Raw genomic sequence first — 23,599 nt, forward strand, 5'->3', positions numbered from 1 at the left:
CAAATAAATAAATAAAATCTTAAAAACACACACACAGGGAGCTGCAGTTTGAAAGACCAGGTCACAACCAACCAGAAGTTTCCTGCCTTCCCAGCAGTTTTTACTCTGTTAATGAGATCATCGTGGCATAAAAGCCTGGGCTTAGGGGCACATGACGGGCTCAGTTGGTGAAACGTCAGCTCTTGATTTCCGCTCAGGTCCTGGGATCATGGCGTGTTCGGGACTCTCTCTCTCCCTCCTCCTTGCCCCTACCCCCTACTCATGCTCTCAAGCTCTCTCTTAAAGGCAAACAAACAAAAACAGGCTTTGCGGTTTCTTGTGCAAATGTATTTCAGTTAGCCATACCCACACACACACTTCCCGTTCTGTCCATTCATGACTTGACACTTAGTTCTGATTCACAGGAACATGACGGTAACTTCCCCCATGGAGCAGGGGGCCGGGTGCACCAAGGGAAACAGCAGGTAGAGATGCTCCCTGTTCCAGACAGACGCACGCCCCAGGGGTCCAGGTGCTCGGCTCTCCGGTGCGATTTGATACATCAGCTAGAGTGACTTCTGCCAAAAATCTTTCCCTCCTGACTTGCCCCAGTGTCCTAACCCACATTGTTAAGGATCCCAGGGGGACTAGGAACGACAGAGAACACACTGATGGCCACCAGAGGAGAGGTGGAGCATGCTGGGGGTAACGGGGTGGGGATGAGGGAGTGCACTTGTCATGATGAAATAAAGTACAATAAAACAAAAACCTCTCTGGTTCTCTGGGTCTCTACTCCGCAGCAGCCGTGGGGAGCACGAGACTAGGGCTGAGAGCCTCCGTGTGAAGTCTCCGTAAGGGCTTGTGCAGTGGACCTCCACTACAGCATGAGTGGTTTCGGAAGGGCTCTCTTCAAATCAGCTTTAAAAAAAAAAAAAAAATCACAGGGGAAGTGAAGCCTGAATCAGCTGACGTCCCCTGGGAAAAGGCCCAGAGCCTGAGAGCAAGGGGTCTCGATTCTGTATTAGATGGGCTACTCCCTAAGCAAGGTGATGGAAGCCCGGGGGAGGGGCAGGGGTGGGACAGAGACCGTCGGGGAGGACGAGGAAGCATGGAAAGGTCTGGAACAAAGTGTGACGCTCCTGTCCTGCCGTCAAAGTTGCTGACCTGCCGTTGGAACTCAGGATGTAACAAAAGACACAATTTTCTCATTTATGAACTTTTTAAAAAATGTCTTTATTTGGTGGGGGGGGCGGTGTCTAGGGAGAGGGAGGGGAAATCCTCAGCCTCCCCACCGAAGGCGGAGCCCAACATGGGGCTTGAGCTCATGACCGCAGGATCATGACCTGAGCTGAAACCAGGAGTCGGACGCTTCACCAACTGGGCCATCCAGGTGCCCCCTAATTTGTGAACTTTTTTAAGGGAAAGTTGAATAATGGCTCAAAAATGAGTCATTGACCAAATTGTCCTGACTACCCAAGTGCCCTGCGTCTGTCCCTGCCGTCTATCTGTCCTCTCTGAACGGTGGGCCACGGAGCAGGGTTGGTGGGGGCGGGCAGCAGAGGAAACCCCTCCGCACCCAGGGCCACAGGGGCCACAGGGGAGCAGGGCGCGGACTCGCCCCCACGTGGTCTCCACGAGTGACACGGAAAATGACTTCTGGGTAACGGGCGCAGCCTCCAGAAAGTCAGCCACGGGACAGGAAAGACGCCCCCTTCCTGCCCTTGTCCTCTCGAATCAGTACCTGCCTCTGTCTTGAGCTTCGCCCTTCCACTCGGACAAGGGCAGGACACAGATGACGCACTGAAGCAAATACACAATTTATTCACTAAAACGAGAACAAAATTTCCATCACATGGAAACATCAAGTTACATAACCAAATTTGTTTATTTAGAAATAGAAGTAAGTGTTGGCAACACTTTTTGTAGAAGTCAAGAAAACTGGGCGCGTTTCACAATGGGGAGTGTCCCTGTGGGCCGGTCAGTAGTATTGCTTCAGGAGAGAGAACATTTCACAGATCTTTCCTATAACTTCCAGAAACGTCAGCCAGCCGGACTTGGGCTCGAACTTCTTTACAAAGCCATCCTCCTGTTGGGGAATAAATTTCACAGTTTAAAAATCACGATACAGGGGCACCTGGGTGGCTCAGTGGGTTAAAGCCTCTGCTTTCGGCTCAGTTCATGATTCCAGGGTCCTGGGATCGAGCCCCGCATCGGGCTCTCTGCTCAGCAGGGAGCCTCCCTCCTCCTCTCTGCCTGCTTCTCTGCCTACTTGTGATCTCTGTCAAATGAACAGGTAAAAATCTTTTAAAAAAAGAAAAAAAAATCATGAGACAGATTAGTGAGATGAAAAGCAAAGAAACTGCCACTTCACTAAAGCAGACAGTGGTGTCGTCGGCACCCGCACGGGTCTCCCCGCATCCATCTGCACCATCCCTGGGAGCAGTGCCCTGCAACGGAAACACAGCGCGGGCTACAGAGGGAAGTTCAAGTTCGTAGCAGCCACATTTCTAAAGTAAGAGGAAACACGTAAAGTTGATTTAAAGAATATATTTATCTAAAATATTATGATTTCGAATAAATAAATAAAATATTATGATATCAATATGTAATCGATACGCAAATTATTGAGCTGTTTTACATTCTTTGCCCAAACGCTTTGCGATACGCTGTGTGTTTTGCACTTAGAGCCCATCTGAAATCAGCCTAGCCACATCTCAAGTGTCCAATGGCCGCATGCCGGACAGCACAGCTCTGAAGGACAGGAAGCCTCACTCCTCTTTTTCGGTTGTCTGACGTAGAACTGTGCACTGATGTTTGTAAACAGGACGGGGCTAGCGATAAAGCCGGGTGCAGCAGGGCCTCTGAGCCCGAGAAGAGCTGCTTGTCTCTATCCTGATTCCATCTCTGATCACAGTTTTAAAACAGTGTGAACTGCGCCCTGTAATTCTGGACGGTGATTGTAGAGCGTCCTGACTGCACAGGACTTCTGAGATCACCCAGCCTAATACCTGCTCTTATTTTGACAAACGAGGAAACCGAGGCCCCAGAGAACGTGAGTGGCCTGAGGTCACCGACCTTCTGAGCTCCTGGGCCCGGAAGGGAAGGCTAACCTGTTCTTTTCATTCCGTGAGCTTCCGAACAACCACCCAAAGAATCAGAAAACTGTTGCAATCATTCTTTAAGTGTCCCCCCAGTGTGCTGGTCAGCCTTCAGCTACGCCCAGATTCTGGGGTGACGGGCCCTCACGCCACTGCTGGCGTAGGTGACCACACGGGAAAGGACACGCAGCGTATCTCGGGCAGCTGGAAGAGGCCCGCTGGTCCGTGCCCGCCACCGCCTGCCTAAGCGTGGCCAGAGCATAGACTGGCATGGCCTGGAGCACTTCCCAGGCAAAGGGCTGCCCAAGAAAGGCAGCTTCTGCTCACGCGTGTGTCAGGTGTGGTCCTGCTCTGAGACACGATGTCCCAGCCTAACCAGGGAGACAGGCTGCTCCCTCTCTCCAGACTCACACACGCACACGCTTCTCGCTGGAGGTACGTGCGCCCCTCACTGCTTCCCTTCCCAGGATTCACGAAGCCCATGGGAACGGGGCACCGCCGCACAGCTGCTGCCACCATGACCAGGATCACTGTGTGCGACGACTAGGCAGTCAGCGTCTCATGTAACATTCTGCTTCTCCACCAAAGAGAGCCAATGCGGGGAAACCGATGAATTCGGCTCTAGGAAGATTAGAAAAGCTATGAAAAGCTACAATTAAAAGGAGGGAATTTACAGTAGCTAAGCCTGCAAGCAACCGTCAGCAGCCGACGCGCGGGTCACCCAGACGCGCACGTCCCCTGGGTGGAACGCCGGTCAGCCTGAAGAAGCAGACACGCTCTGACCCCGGCCGCCCTGGGGACAGGCCTCTAGCATGTGATGCTCAGTGAGCCGAGCCCATCACGAGAAGACAAATACCGCACACCCCGTGTACACGAAGAGCTCGGAACAGTCAGAATTGCAAAGTCAAAGCAGGACAGTGGCTGCCGCGATCTGGGGCACAGGAATGGGGAGTGAGTGTTCGGGCGCAGAGGCCTGCGGGCCGAGGCCGGTGATGTCCTCCTTCCGAGCAGGCAGCGCGACCGTCCGCACACAGACTCAGTCCGCCCGTCGTCAGAGGTGGGTCCTGGGGCCAGTCGGGAAGTGTTTCTACGAAGGAAGGCAACCCAAGTGTCTACCAGCTGGGAGCCGGTTAAGGAATCAGGATGCGTGAAGTGCGGGGGTTGTTCTGCAGACGCTGCAGATGTCAGCCCGGGGCCGGGGAGGCAGGGCTGGACGTACTCGGGAAGGCACGTGCGAGACTGTCCCATGCACCTTCGTTGGGATGACAGACGGTGGACGACGCGTGTGGACACGTTCAGTGGTGGGAGTGATCTTTCTTCCGTCACACGTATATTTTCAATGATGCTATTTGTATCTTAGAACCATTCTGTGGGGCTCCTGGGTGGCTCAGTCAGTTGAGTGCCCGACTCTTGGTTCCCGCGCAGGTCATGATCTCGGGGTCCTGGGATCGAGCCCCGCGTCTGCTTCCACGCTGAGCTGGGAGCCTGCTTATGATTCTCTCTCCTGCGGTTCTGCTGCCCTGCCCCACCCTGGTCCCGTTCTCTCCGTCTCTCTCTTAAAAAAAAATTACATGAAGATAGATCCAGAACTAGGGGTTCAATATCCTGTCAGCATTGCTGTAATAAGCAAGGGTGCCCAGATCTGGTTCTTCCGGGGAATACTTGCTGTTAAATTCAGCTACCTTGGCTTCAAGAAAGCCTCAAGCGTAAAATAATATCCTGCGTCCGTAATTCAAAGAAAACCAGACCCTCAGAATTGCTCAGAGCCAGCAAAGTACCACGTGGTGTCTGCACGCTTCTCTAGTGACTCCTCACTATTCGCTCAACAGATACTTGCTGACCCTCGGCCACACACCAGGCACTGTTTCAGGTGCTGGGAACAGCCTGGTGAATGAACATGCAGAGTCCTGGGCTCACTAAGCTTGGGACGGGGACCTGCGTCCTGGTGCAGGGCCCAGGGCCGAACAGTGGGGGTGCCGTCAGCTGTGGGCGGCTGAGGGAGACACCCCCAGGAGGGCCGCGGGGGGCCACGCACACCTCTGAGGGGAAGTTGTTCCGGGCAGTGGCCAGAGCCAGTGCAAAGGCCCTGGGGGGGAGGGCGGGGAGCGTTGTTTAGTTACCCAGGGAGGCTGGAGCCGAGAATGTGCAGGAGGGGCTCCTAGAAGGCGAGCGTGGATGGGATTTGAGTGCAGCGGTCAGTACTGGGTATGTGGTGCTTGCTCCCTGGGTGATCGGGGTGCTGGGGAGGGTTCAGACAAGGCCAGCACACGGCGGCTCCCAGTCTGGCTGCCACGTGGGGAGCAGGCCATGGCAGGACGAGGACAGGAGTGGGAGTTCATCAGGGACAGGACTCCCTGATGAACGTGATGTAGGGTATGGGGAGTGGAGGGTCATGCCCAGGGTCAGAGAGTGTTCTGGAAGGACCCTCAAGGAGGCTCAAGTTCTGGCTCATGTCCCGTTTCGTGAAACGATCTTAAATCTCCAGCTAAAACCTCAGAGGACCGATCCGACCCCCAGATGGAATTCATGGGTGTGAGGGGTTCCTGGAGAGTCCGTCCCCTCACCACGAGCTCCTTGTGCCCGTGGAACACCGACTTGCTTGCGTGCACGTCTCTGCATGTCCTTTGGTCCAGACGGCTCTTCCCAGCAAGAGGATCAAGGAACACCAGCGGCGGCCGCACCGGGGCCGCTCGTCTCCACCCCGCTCTGGAAAGTCCCAGCAGCGCCTGCACGTCCCAGTCTTGGACGGGGCTTTCTGTGCGTCCGCTTCTCAGGGTCGTGTGTTCAACCCTCTCGAAACGGCCCATGTACACTTAGTCGCATGAGATTTGGCATTCCACAAGGCGCTCTTCCAGAAGCGTCCGCCGTCTTCGAACTCCCCTACTCAGGTAGCCGTTACTGTTCGCCTCCTACGGTGTGGACGCGACGCATCTCCGTTCTGTCACGGGATACGCATTCTGCAGGGGGCCTCACTCACTCGGGGTCACGCCAGGAGCAAAGCCAGGATTCAGATCCCAGTTTCGATGCCCTCCCCCGTCCCCAGGAGAGGGCGGGGAGGGGTGCGCCCAGCCTTTCTTCCCAGCAGGTCCTCATGGATGTGAAGGCCCAGCCTTTCTGCACGGCAGATGGCGGCAGCTTTCCCACCGGACCGGTGGGAGCCCCTGCACTCTTGGCCATCCGCACTGGCAGGGGGGCAGGAGGAGGGAACCACACGCGTGGGAGGGGAAGAGAAAGACAGGTGACAGCACGGGACGGAGGGAGGGGAGAAGGGAGAGAAGCAGGGGGGCAGGGAGGGAGGAGGGAGGGCAGTCACTCACACTGATGAGCCCGAGAAAGAACGTGGGAGTTCACCACTCACACAACCACACAACCGACACACGGGTCCCCGTTTCCCCGTTCCCGCGGGGACTCCGGTCTAACCGCAGGGCCTGGAACTTAGGAAGATTGAGTGTGGCTGAGCAGGGACATCGCAGTCCGAGCTCTGCGGACGACCACGACGGCCCCGTTCCCCCGTATTACAGACAAGGACACGCGGCCCTAGGGTTCGCTAACTCGCTGGCCTCCCGGGGCGCTGAGTGCCGGCACCTGGCCTCCAGCCCAGGTGCTCGGAGAATCTGTGCTGTGTCACCCCACGCGTTCTCAGGCTTGGAACGCCATGGAGTTGCATGTGTTCTGTGGCCGTGTGCTGAGGGCTCTTCTCGCTGTGCCTTGTTGACATGCGTTCTAGTCGAGCCACGGGCAAGAAGTCTGGGTGACAGCAGGCGGGACAGTGGACCCTGGGCTTCCGGCCGTCACTGCAGAGTGATCTCGCCCATCTGAAAATTCAGACTCTACCAGAGCAGGCATGTGACGAAGCCATCTGCCCCAAGACAAGCCCTTCCTGCGTTCAGTTCACTTGCTCGGACCGTGTGTCAGCGTCTCGGGGAGGAAGGTCTCACGTGGCCGAGCTCGTCCTGACTCAGGTGGCTCGGCCACTCCTTCGTGCGACCACAGAAGTGCCACGCCCAAGACCTAAGCTCTTCGGGGCTCTAAGCCCTCCGAAACCGAGGAGCCCCGTGAACACTGAGGGTGCACTCGGGCACACGTGTGAGTCTGTGCGTCACTCCCACCTGGGCCACCCCTGGAAGACGAGTCCATTTCTGGAAATTCTCAGAGACAGTCCCTGCCCCCACCGAAGATGAGTTCCACGAGCACACAGTCTGTGTCGTTGAGAAGCTGCATTTTTAATAAACAGTCATCACTGTGTGGGTGACGAGTACCGGTGTGAGTCATGGGACACATGCACACGGGGCCCTGTGCTAGATAAGCGTTGCCTTCGCAGAAACGTACATCTGTGGCCAGCAGAGCTTCCCACAGCTGACTGGGGGGCAGCGGGACCCTCCACACCCAGGATCCATTCAGCTCCAAGTCCATGAGAGTCAGGGACAAGAAACGCCTCATCACCACACAGGAAGGGACGATGTGGGGGATGTCACATAAAATGTGACCTCACCAAGGGTCAGAACATTTATAATAATGGGTTGCCTGGCTGGCCCGGATGGAGGAGCGTGCAACTCTAGACCTCGGGGTCGTGAATTTGAGCCCCAAGTTGGGTATGGAGTTTACTTAGAATTAAAATCTTTTAAAAATAAATAAATAATTCACAGAACATTTATAATAAAGGAAAGCAGCTATACTTTCAAAAGACAGTTAACATACCAGAAGATATCTGCCACATATATAAGAATAATATATAAAAGTATATTTTACATAAAAATAGTATATAAAACATCTTTCATATATCAAAATATTTGAAAATGAAAGCATACAAGAAAGATTTGCTACAAATCAATGAGAAAAAGACAAAAAGTAGGAAAATGGGTGAAGAGTATAAATAGGCTATTCCCTAAGAATTGGGTGTGGTCAGTAAAGGTGTGGACGGTGCACGGCCTCACGGGCAGGCAAGGAAGCAGGAACTAAAACGGGAAGTTGGATAGCGTCTCCTAACCCAACGGAGAGGGGAGATTAGGACAGGTCAGCTGGGGTGGGGGCAACGTCGCCGAGCCTCTCTGGACGGCAAGGACCTGGTGCGTTGAGAAGTGGATGTGGCTATCCAACCCCCCCCGGGGGGAGCATGAGTGGACGTGCCCGGGAACGCACTATTTGTGGTACAAAGTGGAAATAACCGAGAACTCCTCCAGCCCGACCCGGCCAGACCCTCCACGGTATATACGGACAGCAGCGTGTGTAGAACTCTTTATAATATTATATTTTCTTTTTCTTTTTTTTTTAAGAGCTGGAAAGAGAGAGAGAGAAACAGATGGGGAAAGGGGCCGAGGAGGGGGAACCCTAAGCAGGCTCTGTGCTCATCCTGGAGCCCAGTGTGGGGCTCGATCCCACAAGCCTGAGATCATGACCTCAGCTGAAATCAAGAGTCAGACACTTAACTGACTCAGCCCTGAGCCTCCCCCTAAAAACACCGTGTATATTTTCTATTCTCTGTAAATACATTCATTAGGCAAGATTTGCATGTAACGTGATTGTTAACAGCAGATCCGTCATCACTAGGGGGAGAAGAAGGCTAGCCTTGGGGGTTGGCGGGCTAGGGTCCTCGGAGACAGGAGTGCTTCGGGAAAGGGTGAAGTGGATCGGGTCTAACAACAAGCATCCAGCTGTGAAAAGCCATTAATCAAAGCTTCTGACAAAGCCCTCTCCACCTCCCACTCTGGGCTTTTTGAGGTTTTGATAATAAAGCGAATTTTTGTTTGGAAATTCCCCAATAAAGTTTCTATAGCTGGTGGCACAGCACATTAGTTTTTTATTAACAGGCTTTAACATCTAGAGTTTGTTCTATTAGAAAACTGACCAAGAAAAGCAATTTGTAAACAATGAATTTGCAAAGATGTACCTGTGTTTTGCAACATTAATAACTACCCAAATGTAACAGCATCTCCTACGGACTAAAGCTACGCTGTCACGACAGCCTGGCTGGACCCTGACTGGGCTCCGCTGCTGACGCGGACAGGGGAGATGCCGCGTGGCTCCCCGACTCAGCCACAACCCTTCACGCTGTTAGGAAGGAACATGGCAAGCACACGTATCTTCCAACCACAGAGCTCTAACTGCCTGGAAAGGAGCCAGAAATGTCTTCTTGTTTTAAAAACGAGAAACTTTTAAAAACAAGTCACCCAGAGAAAATAGTGGATTTTTAACAAGTAGCAAGAAATCATGCATCCCTCGGTCATGGGTAAAAGCAGTGAACAAGGTTCCCACTGTACGTACCCAGCCTCCGTTCTGTCTTATCCACTCCCTCATGTTTGTCGTGATGAACTCTGCCACAAAGTAAGAAACCCTGGAAGCATCCACGTCCGGGGAAATTCGCTCCCGGAGGAGCTTCTTGGAGAGAATGCCTTCAAAGGCAAACACAGTCACAATCCTCCCCCAGTTAATGATGCCGTCTTCAAATTCCTTTTCCATGACTTGATTGAAGATGGTTCTGGCAGTGTCGATGGACCCCACGTCAAAGCTGTCCAAGCATGGTCTCAAGTTCTGTTCCACCTCCCCCTGCACGGAGGAGGCCACGTCCCGCAGGACCCGGGACACTCTGCTGGCGGCCGGGCTGGGCTGCGGGATCTGCAGGACATGCCTCACGTAGTCCTGGGCCAGCGACAGCGTGTACCCGAACTCACTGTCTGTCATCTTCCGCCCGCCCCGCAGGCCCGTCTGCTGTGCGCTCTCCCGGGAGCGGCCAAGGCCAAATGAGGCGGGTCCCGGCCGGGCTGGGGATGTGACTCACGGCGATGCGTGGAAGCCGGTGGAATTTCTGTGTGCATCACCGGACGGCTCCTTCCTCCTCGTCACTCTCGGGCGTGGGCTGCGTGTGAAAGAGAAAGTTGAAACCGTGGAAGAGGGAAATGGTTCGGTGAGAGGCCACTTCCTCAAACTGTCAGTGATTAACTCGGAGACTTAAGGGCTGAAGGCAGGACGTAGAGAAACCAAAACTACCCCCTACCCCCTGCCCGCCGGCTGTCATCTCACCCCGTAATGCCACTTTTAAGAACTGAAAGCAGGTGTCACACACGCGCACCCGAACGGTCACGGCAGTGTTATTCATGGTCATCAGAAGGTAGGAACGGCCTGAAGGTTGGTCAGCAGAGACCCAGCGACCCCAGTCAGGGCCAGTTACTGGAAGGAAGCACCGCTGCAGGGGGAGGGGGGCTGCCGAAGCCAGTGGGGGGTGGTCCCCCATGCTGGGGACACGCAGTAGGAGCTGTGCGCGTCGCCCTGAGCCAGCCGAGCGGGGACACCCAGCGCAGACCGCTAGGGCAGGCTCACTCTCACTGGGAACCGGCATCCACCGGGGATGAAAACATGTTGGAGGCGCCCAGAGGTGGTGTCACACACCCTGTCTCCACACCAGACTCCGCTAAATCACTCATGTCGAGATGGGGGGTTTATGTTCTGCGAATGTCACCTGCAGAAAAGTGTCAAGACAGCCACCAACTGAGCCAGGCTAGTGACAGTTGGGGACAGGGCTGAGTCAGCCGCGGCGGAGCAGCTGGAAAGCCCGGAGCCTGGCTCAGGGACCCTGGACACTGCGGACTTGAGCCTGTGAGGGGTGGACGGGGACGGGGGCCCATCTCCTCCTCTGGCCTTCACCTCTCGTGGGCCCTGGAACTTCTGACCCACAGAAAACAAGCCCTTGCTTCTCGCTCTTGAGTCTTGTTGAAAATAGAAACGCCAGCACCCAAGTGGCTCAGACTCACACGCACAAGTCCCCTTGTCCCTCGCTTGCCACGTGCCCGGCATCTGTGAGGGGACCACGTGGACGGCCTCACGGGCTCAGGCTGGTGAGCCCGGAGCCCTGGCTCCTCACCGTCCTCCCCTCGGGTGGCCGCTGAGCTACCGCCTGCCATCAGGGCATCCCCTGGTGAGCACATGAGGTGAGGGCGAGGGTCTGGGGCATGGGGCACGGGCAGACTGGGCTCTGCAAAGGGCCGGTGAGAGGGAGCCAGGGCAGATGGCAGGTCTCCCAGCAGAGTGCTGGCGGCGGGGAGGGGAGGCCCACATCCGGGGCATGGCCACGGCCGCAGGGCCACCAGCGCTGTTCGGAGGTGGGATGGGCTGGGAGCCCTGCAGGACTGAAGCCATGCTCCCAGCCACGTCTGGAGCAACCTCGAGACTCCGTGTCCGGAATGACTATAGACAGGAGACATAGTTCACGTACAAAGTGCATTTCTGAACACGCACACGAGGCCTAGAGGGGAAGGGAGCGCCCTAGGGCTGCGGTGGCGGTGGAGGCGGCCCTGCCGGGGCTCCCACTTCAGGGACGCAATGGCAGAGGGCCCCACGGCTGTGCCCCAAGTGCCACCATCCTCCGCAGTGTCCCATAGGCCGCTGCCCGTCAACAACGGAGCAAGGCAGGGATTGCACTGAGACCAGCCCGCTAGTCAGCCTCCTCTGGAGGGCAGCTTGGTTTTCGTGACTCACCAGCAGTGCTGAGGACATTTTCTGAGACTGGGCTCTTCCTCCAGCCCTCCCTTCACCACCACTGCGGCCTCCGTGCTCCCAGCCTCTACCCCTGCCTCCCCCTGCTCTTGGCGAGTCTCTGGGACACCCGACCCCAGAGGCTGGGGTCCTGAACGGGCAGGGGACCCGCACGGAACACAGGGGTGCACTGCACACGTGTGCTGGGCCTCGGCTCCTCTGTGTCCCCGGGGAGAGTCCTCCCAAGCCCCCTCCAAAATGCCTGCTCGCCCACAGGAGGCACCTTCCTTCCTCCAAACAACCGCTGGGCACCCTAAGAGCCAGCCAAAGCTTACTCCTCTCCCCGTGGAGAAGCAGTGTGAGCCCACGGGGTCAGAGCTGCAGTAAGGCCCTCCATGGTCGAGTGCACGGTCTCTCTCTCGCCCGTGCCCGAGCCCGCACCTGTCCTTAATCTGTTGGACAAGTGGAGTGCGTCTCCCACTGCAGCCCGCTTTACTTTATTCCAGAGTTTCTAGTCACTTCTCTGAACAGATGGCAGAGAGAAAGACAAAGTCTTTGCTAAAAAGAATGATTTCTTTTTATGCAAAGTGTAATGACTTAAGGGGTGTGTGGTGGGGGGAAATAGGGGGCCAGGGGCACGCGGCCGGCCACAGACTGGGTGTGTGCACAGGGCGGGGGCACGTGGCCGGCCACAGCCCAGGCGTGAACACAAAGGAAGGTGTCCTTTCTCAGCATCACGACCACCTGTGTCTGCACTCACCTGGGCCCGGCCAGCTCCCCCTGAGCTGCTCTGTGCACACGGGGAATTCTGGATGAAGTGCGGGCTCCGTGCTGATGCAGGCTGAGGGCGTCGCCCGGAGTGTGTGGGGTCTGGAACCTGTACTTGGCCTGTGTCAGGTGCTCAAGATACAAATGTCTGCCCCTGGAGAACTCTCTGTCTAGGAGACACCGTGCCTTCTTAGAGGCAAAGACCTGCGGGTAGAACGATGAGAGGCGGCTCCTGGGGCTTAACTTCCAATATGGGGGCCCCTCCTGGAGCCCCTCTGGAGGCCACGGGCCAGGTTTGTGGGCCCACCACGATGCTGGGCAGCTGCAGGTACACCTGGCTCACACTCCTCTCCTCTGGGCCTGGGACTGATGGGTGGCGGCAGATGACAGGTGACTTCCTATGTCCTCACCGCACCAGCACCCGTGGCCTGACTGTCCCTTCTTGTCTAGAAGCTTCTACCAAAGAAGCAAGAGGCTTGGCCAGGGCTGAGGGAGGGATCAGCATTCGAGAAAAATGATGGGAACCGTGTGAGTCATGTCGATGACCAACCGCCTTTCCCATCTGTATGGCGCACTAAGCTGCGTCATTGCCAGCACGATCACAGGCCTGCACGGGGACGACCCCACACTCGCTCGCCACGTTCACGTGGTCTGCACATCTGTCCGCAGACATTCCGCTTCTCTACCGCTTCCCCCAGAGCAGACCCCAGATCTTGACGGCGGGAGCAACATACTGGCTCCTGGCTGTGGAATGTGGGCAGGGCCGGGGCACGGGGACGACTCTCTGTTCCACGACGCCCACGTGGCAGGCTGGGGCTCGTCTGTACGGTGTCCCCAGCCCAGACGTCCCACCTGGCGGTTCCAGGTCCCAGGAGTGGGGGTTCCAGCGACAGATGCCGGCTACCAATGGCCTTTCCTAAGCCAGCTGGGAGCTCAGGGGGCTCCATTTCTATCCTCCAGTACCGGCAGGTGAAGCCACAAGCCTGCAGCTGTCCACGGAGGCAAACACCACTGTTATTGGGAGGAAGCGTGTCAGAGAAGCTGCCGCAGGGCTTTCAGACTGCTGCAGCGGTCAACGCACACGCCAGGTCACTTATGTGCACACTCATACCATCAGGTGATGCAGACAGGCAGCTCTGACGCTGGAGGGACCCGGCAGGTGCTGGGGCCACGCCGCCCACCTGTGCTCCCGGGCGGCTGCCGCAGGTCTGAGAGAGCCCTGGGTCAGAGCCCTCTGGAGATGAGCCTCTGCTCTTCCCTCCGTCCCAACGGTGGGGAGCTCAGTCTGTCCTTGTCCCCTCCTGTGCCAGCAGAGCTCAGTGGGGAACAGAAGGCTCCCCTGGCTGCTGAGTGGCCGGGAGAATCCCAGCACCAGGACCCGGGTCCCAGGTGTGTGACCTCAGGGAGAGGCTGCGGAGGTCAACTTCTCTTTTCCCAAAAGGTGGAACTTGAGTGGGAAACTGCTGGGCTTTTCGCTGCCTCGCAGGAGGTGGTTCCAGGGAACCCCCGGTCCCCACTTGCTCTTTTGCTCTGGCTGCTTCCCCTTTCCAGGGCAAAGGCCAGGGCAGACTGTCCACAGAGGGCGGCGGTCTACAACAGGGACACCACCGGGACACAGAGGGGAGGGGGATGTGCGCGAGAGGACACCTGCATGGCCCCCGTCCTCTCCCACTGTCCGCTGGGGCCACGCCTCAGCTGTCAGGACGCGGGGGAGGCAAGCCCGCTCCCCTCAGGAAAAGCCAGTGGCCCAGTATGACACGGCTCCCAGCGGAAGCTTGGTTTCCCGCCCAGGAGACTGATATCTAGGAAATCCTAGGAGCAAGATCAGCCCGTGGGATTTCCCCCAAGTCTCCTGTTGTACTTGGGAGCAAGGCCTAGTGGGTGCAGGAGGGGACCCGTAGGTCTGCAGCAAGAGAGTTGGGGGGGCAGGGAGGGGAGGAGAAGGGGGTGTAGACAGAGGCGGCTAGTGGGGTAGCATTTTTCAGTGAGGTCACAGAGACCACGGGGCGAGGGATGGAGGAGGAAAGAGAGGGGCTAAGCCGGGGAGGGTTAAAATGATGATCGGTGCCACCGAGGACAGAATAGCCAGCGTAGCCTGGAATGCCGTGCAAGTCTGTCCACGCCTGCGCGTACGGGGGTGCGCTCCCACCGGCCTCTCCTCACCCTCTCTGAATCTCTCCTGATACCCGCTGCCCATCCCACTCACCCACTCGGGGCCCGCCAAGGGCTTCCCGTGGCCCGAGAAGAGGGGCTCAAGCTCCTCGAAGGAACTTCTGCTCTGGCTTGACCTCCTTGGTCCACTGACTTTGCCACACTCCAGCCCCTGTCCTGGCTCCATGCCTGTGGCTCTGCGTCCCCGTCCGCAGGGCCCAGCCCAGCAAAGCGCCCCCACCCCGAGCCAGGATGCGTCTCCGCGTCTGTGCCCCCAACGGCTTCCCGGCCGTGCGCACCTGTACTGGGTGCCGGGCAGGCAGCTCCCCGGGGAGAAGGGTTGTCCCGCTCACCCAGGATCCTTCCAGAGGGCCCTCGCGGTGCCCGGCACGTCGGGGCGCACCACGAATGCCGGCTGGGTTCTCGTCTGTCTTTGCACCCACCGAGTGTTTGCAAACGGCCTGAACGGCCGCGGGTCTGAGCCGGGCAGGAGCCATATCCCTTCTGCGGAGCTTCGCTGGCGACACGAGGAAGCACAGGGCTTGTCTCTGTCCCGTGTTGGTCTGTGGGGAGAGCAAGAGAAAAGCCCACTTGAGTGATGGGGACGAAAGAGCTCGGACTTCCCCGCCCTCCGCGGAACAGCGGGACCCACAACACACGGTGAAGGAAGCACAGGTGTGTTTGGGGATCGAGAGCGAAACCGGGCCCCTCCCCCGTAGGGCGGCTCCGCGTGGCGAGCGAGGATTCGGAACACCCGCAGTGCACAGCCCGGCTGGCCGCTGCAGCTCACTCAGCCCGCTGCCCCGTGGACCTCACCGCGCACCTGCCACGGCCACGCACCTGCCACGGCCGCGCACCGCACCGCGTCCAGGGGCCCGTGTCAGGAGCACAGAGCTCGCCGTGTCACGGAGCCTCACAGACCACCAGGAGCTTCCACTGTTGGACGCTCAGAGCCACCTCACGACAGGACGTGCCCTCAGGCCTGGCGGGCACGGGGAGCGGGGCTCAGAGGGGAGGCCGGGCTGCGAGAGACTCCCACCGGCTCCTGCCGGCCCAGCACACCCACCACCAGCGAACACACCCCAGGCGCAGCACGGAGACGCTTTCTGATGCAGCCGAGTCGCCGACTCGGTCACACGGAGAGAAGACACAGACCTGGGGTCTCCAGGGAGCTCGAGTGCGCTGAGAAGGAAGGGGAGGCTGGGAGGGCTTAAATGGGAGAGGGGCTCGGTCAGAGCCGCACTGCGGGAAGGTGAGCTGGACAGGACCGGCTGGACAGGACCGGCTGCGGAGGACACAGGGACAACAGGGACAGCAGAGACGTATCAGTGCTATTGAGACGCCGTTTCCAAATATAAAAACCCACCTACGTAATGTGCCCACTTCAGGGCACTTGGGCAAGAGTCTGGACACCGATGTTAGTGTATGAACTGTTCTGAGCACCCCAGAGCGTCTCTCCGTGCCCCTCTGCACTCTGTCCCATCGCCCTCCTGGGCCCAGGCAGCCACGGATCTCCTGAGACGTCCTGGAAGCTTCTCCATACACCTCTTCGTCAAAGTTAGAACTTGTTGCTCCTAACGGGCTTCAAGCCTCCCCGGCATGGTGCCATCCGGAGAACTCAGGCATTGGCTTCACCGAGAAAGATCCTGGAAAGAGGCCAAGATACTTCCTGTCCCCATGACCGTGACTGCCCCCACACCCATCCTGCACGTGGGACCACGGCGGGTCTCACCGAGAGCACCGTCCTCCAGGTGCGTCCCGTGGTCCGTCTCAGAATTTCCTTCCTTTTTAAAGTAAACGGGAACTCGCCGTGTGCTCCCACCCCATTCCCCTTCTCTACGCGCTGGGCAATGGACATCGACCTTGTCTCCGCCGGCCGGCTGCGGCAAACGGCGCTGCGGTGAACCTGGGTGTGCAAATAGCTGTCCGAGTCCCCGGCCACGTGCCCGTAAGCGAAGCTGCGGGGTCACAGCCGTTGGGCTTCATGAAGAACACGCTGGCAAAAGGGAGGACATTCCGGAGAGAGAGGGGGAGGAGCGCAGGGGAGCGGTGCCCAGGCTGGCAGGTGAGTTCTTTATCCCCTCACAGAACCGGAGCCGCGCTGGTGCTTTGCTGACCCCTCCCCTTCTGCTCACACACACGCGTGGTCCCATGCACACTCACACGCACACTCATGAGCTGTCACGTGTGCAGTCACATACGCGTACATACGCACACACTAGACACTCGTGCACACACCCCCCACACACACAGCTACCGTCAGCATCCTGGGCACCAGACCACGTGTCAACAGAGACAGGAAAACGCCCGGGACGGGCACCTCTTCAGTGGCCCCGAGTGCCTGGGCCGCGTGGGCTGGGAGGCGGACGCCGCACTGTCTGGAGGCTCCGGGAACGGAGGTGTTGGCCATGTTGGGCTTTCGTAGCTCGCTGGCTTTTGGACTCCTCTGTAACCGCTGTGTCCACGACCTTGGCTGTAAAAGGGCAACCTGCGGCGTGTCTGACGGGTCCTCACCCCGAGGAGATTCCCGATGACCATGGGGCCCACGGAGCTGTGCTGACTTGGAAGATGCCCACAGAGCCAGGCCGGGCTCTGCTGGCCTCCTTCATGCTGGGGTCGGAGCCCCCTGGCGCCCCCCATGCTGGCTCTGCTCATGTCCTAGGACCCCGGGAATGCCACACATGGGTTAGTGGTTCACAGGACGACGTGGGCAGGGCTGGCCTGGCTGTCTCAGTCCCCAGAAAGGGCTCTCACTTTAGCCAGCACCTCCCCAGCCCCTCGAGATGGTGGGGACGGCCACAGCGAGCTCCCAACCAGTCTGGAGGCCCTTCCTGCCCCGAGGCTTCCAGTCCGTATCACCTGCAGCCCCACCAGGAAGAGGTCCCCGTGTGGAGGGGATGTCACTGTGCCCCGACCTGAGTCAGATGTCTCCTCTGGGTCGCAAGTGACCGGATCCTTAAAGGATACCAGATTTCAGCCTTTCCCAAAGCCAATGTCTTTGTGCTTCTTCCTTTTCAGCATAGACGGCAAGTGATACTCGGGGACGAGGCTGGAGCGACCCCACCTTCCAGCAGGGACGCAGCACAGCAGGGGGAGAGGCCCCGGGCTGGAGAAGACGTGCTGAGACTGGGTTGCTGGTCCTGACCCCCCCACCCCCCGGACTTAGAGCTCTCTGCCTCTGGGCACTTCCCGTAGGGGTCATCATAGTACCTGTCGTTCTTGACGGCGGCTCAGCGCGCGGGGGGCTCAGCGCGCGGGGGGCTCACAAACCGGAAAGCTCCGTGTCAGTGCGCGCTGCTCCCCCACCCCCTGAGGGCTTCGGGGTCGCTCCCCCTTCTCAGCAGACCCTGCACCTGCGCTCAGTGGTGCCTCACTGCCCGCGACGGTAGGCTCCAGACCCCGGGAGCTGCACAGCCCAGCTTCCATGCCAGGCTCAAACTCGGGCATCCTGGACCCACTTTCCCATCTGGGCCTCCATCTCTCCACCTATAACCTAAACAGAAAATGGACCAGGGGCACCTGGGTGGTTCAGTGGGTTAAGCCTCTGCCTTCGGCTCAGGTCATGATCCCAGAGTCCTGGGATCGAGTCCGGCATCGGGCTCTCTGCTCAGCAGGGAGCCTGCTTCTCCCTCCCCTCCCTGCTTATGATGTCTCTCTCTCTGTGTCGCTTTCTCTGTTAAGTAAATGAATTTTTAAAAATCTTAAAAAAGGGGCGCCTGGGTGGCTCAGTGGTTTGGAATGCTGCCTTCGGCTCGGGTCATGATCTCAGGGTCCTGGGATCCAGCCCCGCATCGGGCTCTCTGCTCCGCAGGAAGCCTGCTTCTCTCTCTCTGCCTGCCTCTCTGCCTACTTGTGATCTCTGTCTGTCAAATAAATAAATAAAATCTTTAAAAAAAAAAAAATCTTAAAAAAAAAATGGACCAGAATGTTTCTAAATTTTCTCCCAGTTCCCCACATTTTTTGCTTCATATCTAGATCTTTATAAGGGCTCATCAGGCTCCTGAGGTAAAGCAAAGCTGCTTCCAGTCTAGCAAGACAAGCACGTGGTGGGGGCAGGACCGCACGGATCAGCAAAGTCCTGAGATCTGTGAGGGGGCGAGGGACCCTGGGGGATGTCACACCACCTCTTCTTGCGGGTATTAAAATTCTTCTGTGGTAAAAATGTTTGTTTGTTTGTTTGTTTTAAGAATAGAATCTCCAGAAGCGCCTGGGTGGCTCAGCAGGTTAAAGCCTCTGCCTTCGGCTTGGGTCATGGTCTCAGGGTCCTGGGATCGAGCCCCGCATCCGACTCTCTGCTCGGCAGGGAGCCTGCTTCCTCCTCTCTCTCTGCCTGCCACTACCCCTGCTTGTGTTCCCTCTCTTTGTCTCAAATAAATAAATAAAATCTTCAAAAAAAGAAATAAAAATTAGAAACAAAAAGACTAGAAGGTCCCCTGACTGCGCTCACGACCTCACTTCTAGTGTGAAGGAGCAGCCATTCTGATAAGGGTGACTTCTGAAGGAAAGTCCCCTCCTCTTGTCACCCCTAAAGCCCCCGGCTCCACCCAGGGCCGCAGACGGCTTTACTGGCCACACCACTCCGACATTAGAAAAGCTCGGAAGGATGGGGGTTTCCAGAATCTTCTATTCCCACTTCCCATTTCTCAGGTCATTTGAACTATCACATATGTGAAGAAAAATGTCACTGACAGGGGAAACCCTTGGGGCTTGGAGGAGGAAAAGCCCTGTTCCCGGAGCTGAGCCCCCGGTTCAGGACTGTGGCCCAGGCATGAAAGGGTGAGTGGTCAGCGGTGCACCCCTGTTTCATGATGGCCTCGGGGTCCTGCGGCACTGTGGACGTCTGAGGAAATGCAGGGGTTTGGAGGCCTCACTCAGGAGCTGCTCGCAACAGAGGGTCACCTGCCCGGGGGCTCCCTCAGCCGGACAGAACTTGGGGCCACCCAGATGGACATAGGAACAGCTCCTTGGAGGGGATGTGTGACCTCTTCTCCCAGGAGTAGAGGGTCTGGCAGGCTTCCAGGGACTCACTGACCCCCAAACAGAGTGGGGGCCATCCCACTCCCTAGCCCCTCTGGCCCTGTCCCTTCCCCCACCCACCGTCAGCCCAGCCGGATGGCAAGTCCCAGCCCTCAGGCACCTGCCCACGCCGATGACCATGTGTCTGCCCTGAGGGGCCTCCCCGGCCTTCCCTGCTGACCCGGGGGGCCTCTGGAGGGCCCGATTCCGGGCAGGCTGTCTGGCCCCCAGGTGCTGCAGATGGCGTGTGCTAGCACAGAGACCCTGGGGGCCAGGCAGCAGAGCTGAGCTCAGGTTTTGTCGCATCCCCTACCTGTGCGTCTGAAGCAAGAAGAGCCAAGACCCGAGTCCGACCTGCGCGGTGCAGGCCATGAACATGCCGGGGAAGGGGCCCCTGTCCCCAGAGTGGGACCACACGCCTGCCACGCGAGCCACCAGCCACGCACAGAATACAGAGCTGGGCGCTGGGGAGCAGAGGAAAATCAGGCCATCCTGCCCCCAGGCGGCCCCCGCTGGAGTAAGTAGCCACGGGACAGACAGCAGGACGCATCAGGAGGAGCCCAGGGCGACGGGAGGGTGAAACCAGGTTCTGACGGAACGTCTGCTCTGTGACAGGGATTCCTGCTCCCCTTCCCCCACCCAAGACATCGTGTCCCGGAGGAGGAACTGGTTGCCTGGGACGCGACAGCCCACAGGGCCAGACCCTGCGGAGTCGGCATTAAACTCAGGATAGCCTCCCTCCCAAACACATGCTCAGATGCTGCTTGGACACCTTTAAAATTCCCACGTGCAAACGTGTTAGGTCCGTTCCCGGTGACGCACAACGGGGGATCCGTGTCACTGATCCGGGGTCACCTCGTCTAGCAGGGCCTCTGGCCCGCCTCCCACCCCAGAAAACTCCAGGAGCCTCCACGGGGCGCCACCTAGTGCTCCCATGTGGGATGGCAGCCGAGGCAGGAAGCCACTCCCAAGAGCGCGACCTTCTTCCCCAGGACCACGGTCAGACAGCGGGTGGGGCAGTGGGCAGCAGCCCCCGACAGTGAGGGTGCGGCGGGGACCATCGCGTGGCCGCGGGGGGCTCACTCTGCAAGCCGGAGCACCGGCGTCTGCCATGTGTGTGGCCCACGACCTTCGCACCCGAGGAAATTCCTGATCTGGGGCAGCCTCTCCCGAAGCACTGGCGTCCGGCAGGGGAGACACGGCCCTCGAGTCTCACATGGCAGTGAGGGGGGCAGTGAGGAGGCAGAGAGGGGGGACAGCCGTGATGCTGGGTGCTGCACTGACGGGGGAACGCGCCGTTTGCTACAGAGCCTCTGACCCTCCAGCCGGTGCAGGAGTTTGCCAGAACAGAGAGCAGGGCTTGGGGGAGCAGAACGGGAGCTGGGGGCTGCAGTACAGAGCGGAGCAGCCAGAGAAACCGAGGCAGGAGGCGGGCAGAGGCCAGATCCTGAAGGGTCTCACACCATGCATCAAGAGGAGACCTTATCCCATGGGAGGGAGGCTTGAAGCAAGGCGCCAGTGCCGTCAGATCTGCTTTCTGAAAGAACGTTCCAGAACAGAGGGGTCTGGGCGGGAGAACACCGGGAGTGATGGAAGCCAGTGGGGATGTTTCGTAGCCAGGAGGACATGCCCAGGACCCACGCCCAGGCAGAGATCACGGGCATGGAGGGCAGAAGGTGGACGAGAGGCAGTCGGGAAGCAGAATGACTTCTGCTGGCCCGTGGCCAGAGCCCGAGGACACTGGAGGGTCGTGTGGGTCAGGGACACGCACGCTGCGGCACGTGTGGTGGAGACAAGATCTGCCTGGGACACAGTGGGGGGGGGGTGTGTGTGGACTGGACGGTCCGTGGGGTGCGGTCTAGCGGGTCTGCACTCGGGAGAGGTGTTGCAGCTGGACGTCTGGATGCGAGGATTTGGGGCCACTAACGTACTTAACAGTTCCCGGAACCCGCCGCAGTCACCCGGGGAGAAGGGGGTGTGTGGGATTAGACAAGAGGACAGGGCAGTACTTGGGGAAGCCCGAGCAGGCTGTGAGCTGGTCGGAGTGGGGCCCAGGTACGAGACCGAGGAGGCGGGCCAAACACGTATGCGTGACATACTCGTCCCCAAGGGCCCCCGAGGGCTTTCCAAAGGGCACTCAGACACAGAGCTCCAGCAGAATCTTGGCTTCGTGAACTCTTTGGGGAGGTCTCCTTCCCCTCCAGGTGGCACCCCTGCCCCCCTCAGGTGGTGCATTTCCCCCAGGGGATGCAAACCTCCAGGTTTCGAAAGTTGAGCATTTCAGGACTTTTCCTGCCGACTTCGCAGCTGGAGGGTCTCAGGCAGAAGCCAGGCCCGGAGCAGGCATGAGAGCCCCAACAGAGGTGCCCTGGGCGCTCCCACAGGGACAGGAGGAGCTAGGGATGGGGCCCTACGTTTCCCCCAACACTCCGCCTCCTTCAGAGCACCTCTGCTCGTACGGGCCTGATGGGGTGGGTTCCACGAAAGACTTCACTGGAAAAACATGTTTTGTTGGCTTGAGGGGAAGACAAAGCCCACTGTGGAACAGGGTGATCTCTCAGGCTTCTCCTGTTCTGCGGCTTTAAGTTCCTCTTGAAGGATTTGTTAACTGAGTTCACTAAACATTTGCTGCACACGAGCCACGTAGTTACAGTCTCTGCAAACATAGAGATCGCCACAACGTGCCCCTCTCCTCGACGGGCTTAGAACCTGGCAAGGCAGGCAGCATGAGAAGGGACGGTTGTGCAGGCCATGAAGCAGGGAAGGATCCGCGAGAGGAAGGGGCATTTGAGCTGGGCTTTGCAGACCGTATAGGAGTTGGAGCCCCACATCTGGTGATGATACAGGAAGTGCCTTAGACTGGCTCTTCCGTCCGAAGGAACAGCAGCCCTGCTCCGCGGAGGCAGCAGAGAGGCAAGGAGGGGTGAGCACGACGGGGCTGGAGAGAGGACGGGGAGGAAGGCGGGGAGTCCAAGCCCTCGGGGCTGTTTCTCCAGCAGCGCTCACGGGTTCTGCACAGGACAGCGGACAGGTTCGGAGCGACGGTGACGCACACGCATCTCGGGAACCTTCCTGCGGGAGTTAACGTCGGTTCCGTGTTGGTGAACTTCTTCAGGATATGTCTCCGGAAAGACCGCAATCATGGCATCACGTCGACAAAAGCAGAAAAACGTTTTGATAAAATACAAAATCCTTCCTGGGTTTTCTAAAAAGTTAATTAAGGGGGGGGGGGTCTGGGCGGCTCAGTTGATTGGTTCAGCGTCTGATTCTTGATCTCGGCTCAGGTCACGACCTCAGGGTTGTGAGTCCGAGCCCCATGTCAGGCCTCTGTGCTGGGTGGGGGTTTCTCCTGGAGACTCTCCCTCTCCCTGTGCACCTCCCCCAATAAAAAAATGCTTAAAAAAAAAAAAGTACATTGATGATTGACGAGAACCCCCTTGATCTCACCGAGTACAGACAAAACCCCTATGGCAGAGGCAGCGTGATCACAGGACCCAGCAGTCCCGCGCCAGGCTGGTGCTCGAGAGAACCAGAGACGGACGTTCAGACATGATTGCATCCTCTGCAGCCCGAGGCTGGACAGCGGGACGGTGCCCTCCATGCAGATGTCCGCAGTTGGTGCACGAACAGAGGAGACGTGGTCTGTCCAAACCACGGAGCGTTATCCAGCGGCACAACCACACGACTAGTCTAGTGAGGTGGAGGGGGGATCGGGCGGCGGGGGGGGGGTCTCCGTGACCCCACGGTCACCGTGACCCCATTTCGGTGCCCACTGGGGGTTGGAGGCGGGGGACTGCACGCGACTGTCCCATGCGGGGGTCTCTGGGGTTAGACCCTGGTTTGCACAACACCGTGGGGGGCACACAAGGCGCTATGGGCAAGTCTGGTGTTCGGTGTGTCTGATCGCACAAAAAGGGAGCGCTACCACACGCTGGCAGGAAGGGGCGAGACCTGGGATTCCTGGACCTTGCTGGGACGAATGGGAGACGCTACAGCGGCTTCGGGAAACACTGGGCGTTTTCTGGTAAAGGAAACGCACGAACGACTCCCATTCCCGCTCCCAGGTGTGTCCCCAAGAGAAACAACAACAAGGTCTGCACAAAGCTCCCTGAAGAACGCTC

The 23,599-nt window shown here is 58.3% G+C and overlaps 1 protein-coding gene across 1 annotated transcript; it reads right to left on the bottom strand.

The window, feature by feature from the left end:
* Positions 1–1,840: 1,840 nt before the first annotated feature.
* Positions 1,841–10,012, bottom strand: BCL2A1 (BCL2 related protein A1). Its single transcript, XM_032341916.1, has 2 exons — positions 9,339–10,012; positions 1,841–2,065 (listed from the first exon to the last, which is right to left on the bottom strand). The coding sequence occupies exons 1-2, from the start codon at positions 9,753–9,755 to the stop codon at positions 1,958–1,960; spliced, it is 525 nt and encodes a 174-aa protein (XP_032197807.1). The 5' UTR covers positions 9,756–10,012; the 3' UTR covers positions 1,841–1,957.
* Between the last annotated feature and the right edge of the window lie 13,587 nt (positions 10,013–23,599).

The sequence above is a fragment of the Mustela erminea genome, chromosome 5 (genome assembly GCF_009829155.1).
Source record: "Mustela erminea isolate mMusErm1 chromosome 5, mMusErm1.Pri, whole genome shotgun sequence".
In the NCBI taxonomy this organism is placed as follows: Eukaryota; Metazoa; Chordata; class Mammalia; order Carnivora; family Mustelidae; genus Mustela; species Mustela erminea.

Coding starts and splice junctions, on each gene's coding strand:
- BCL2A1 (XM_032341916.1), bottom strand. CDS start 9,755: ATGACAGACAGTGAGTTCGGGTACACGCTGTCGCTGGCCCAGGACTAC. Junction 2,066..9,338: donor TAAGACAGAACGGAGGCTGG/GTACGTACAGTG, acceptor ATTCCCCAACAG/GAGGATGGCTTTGTAAAGAA.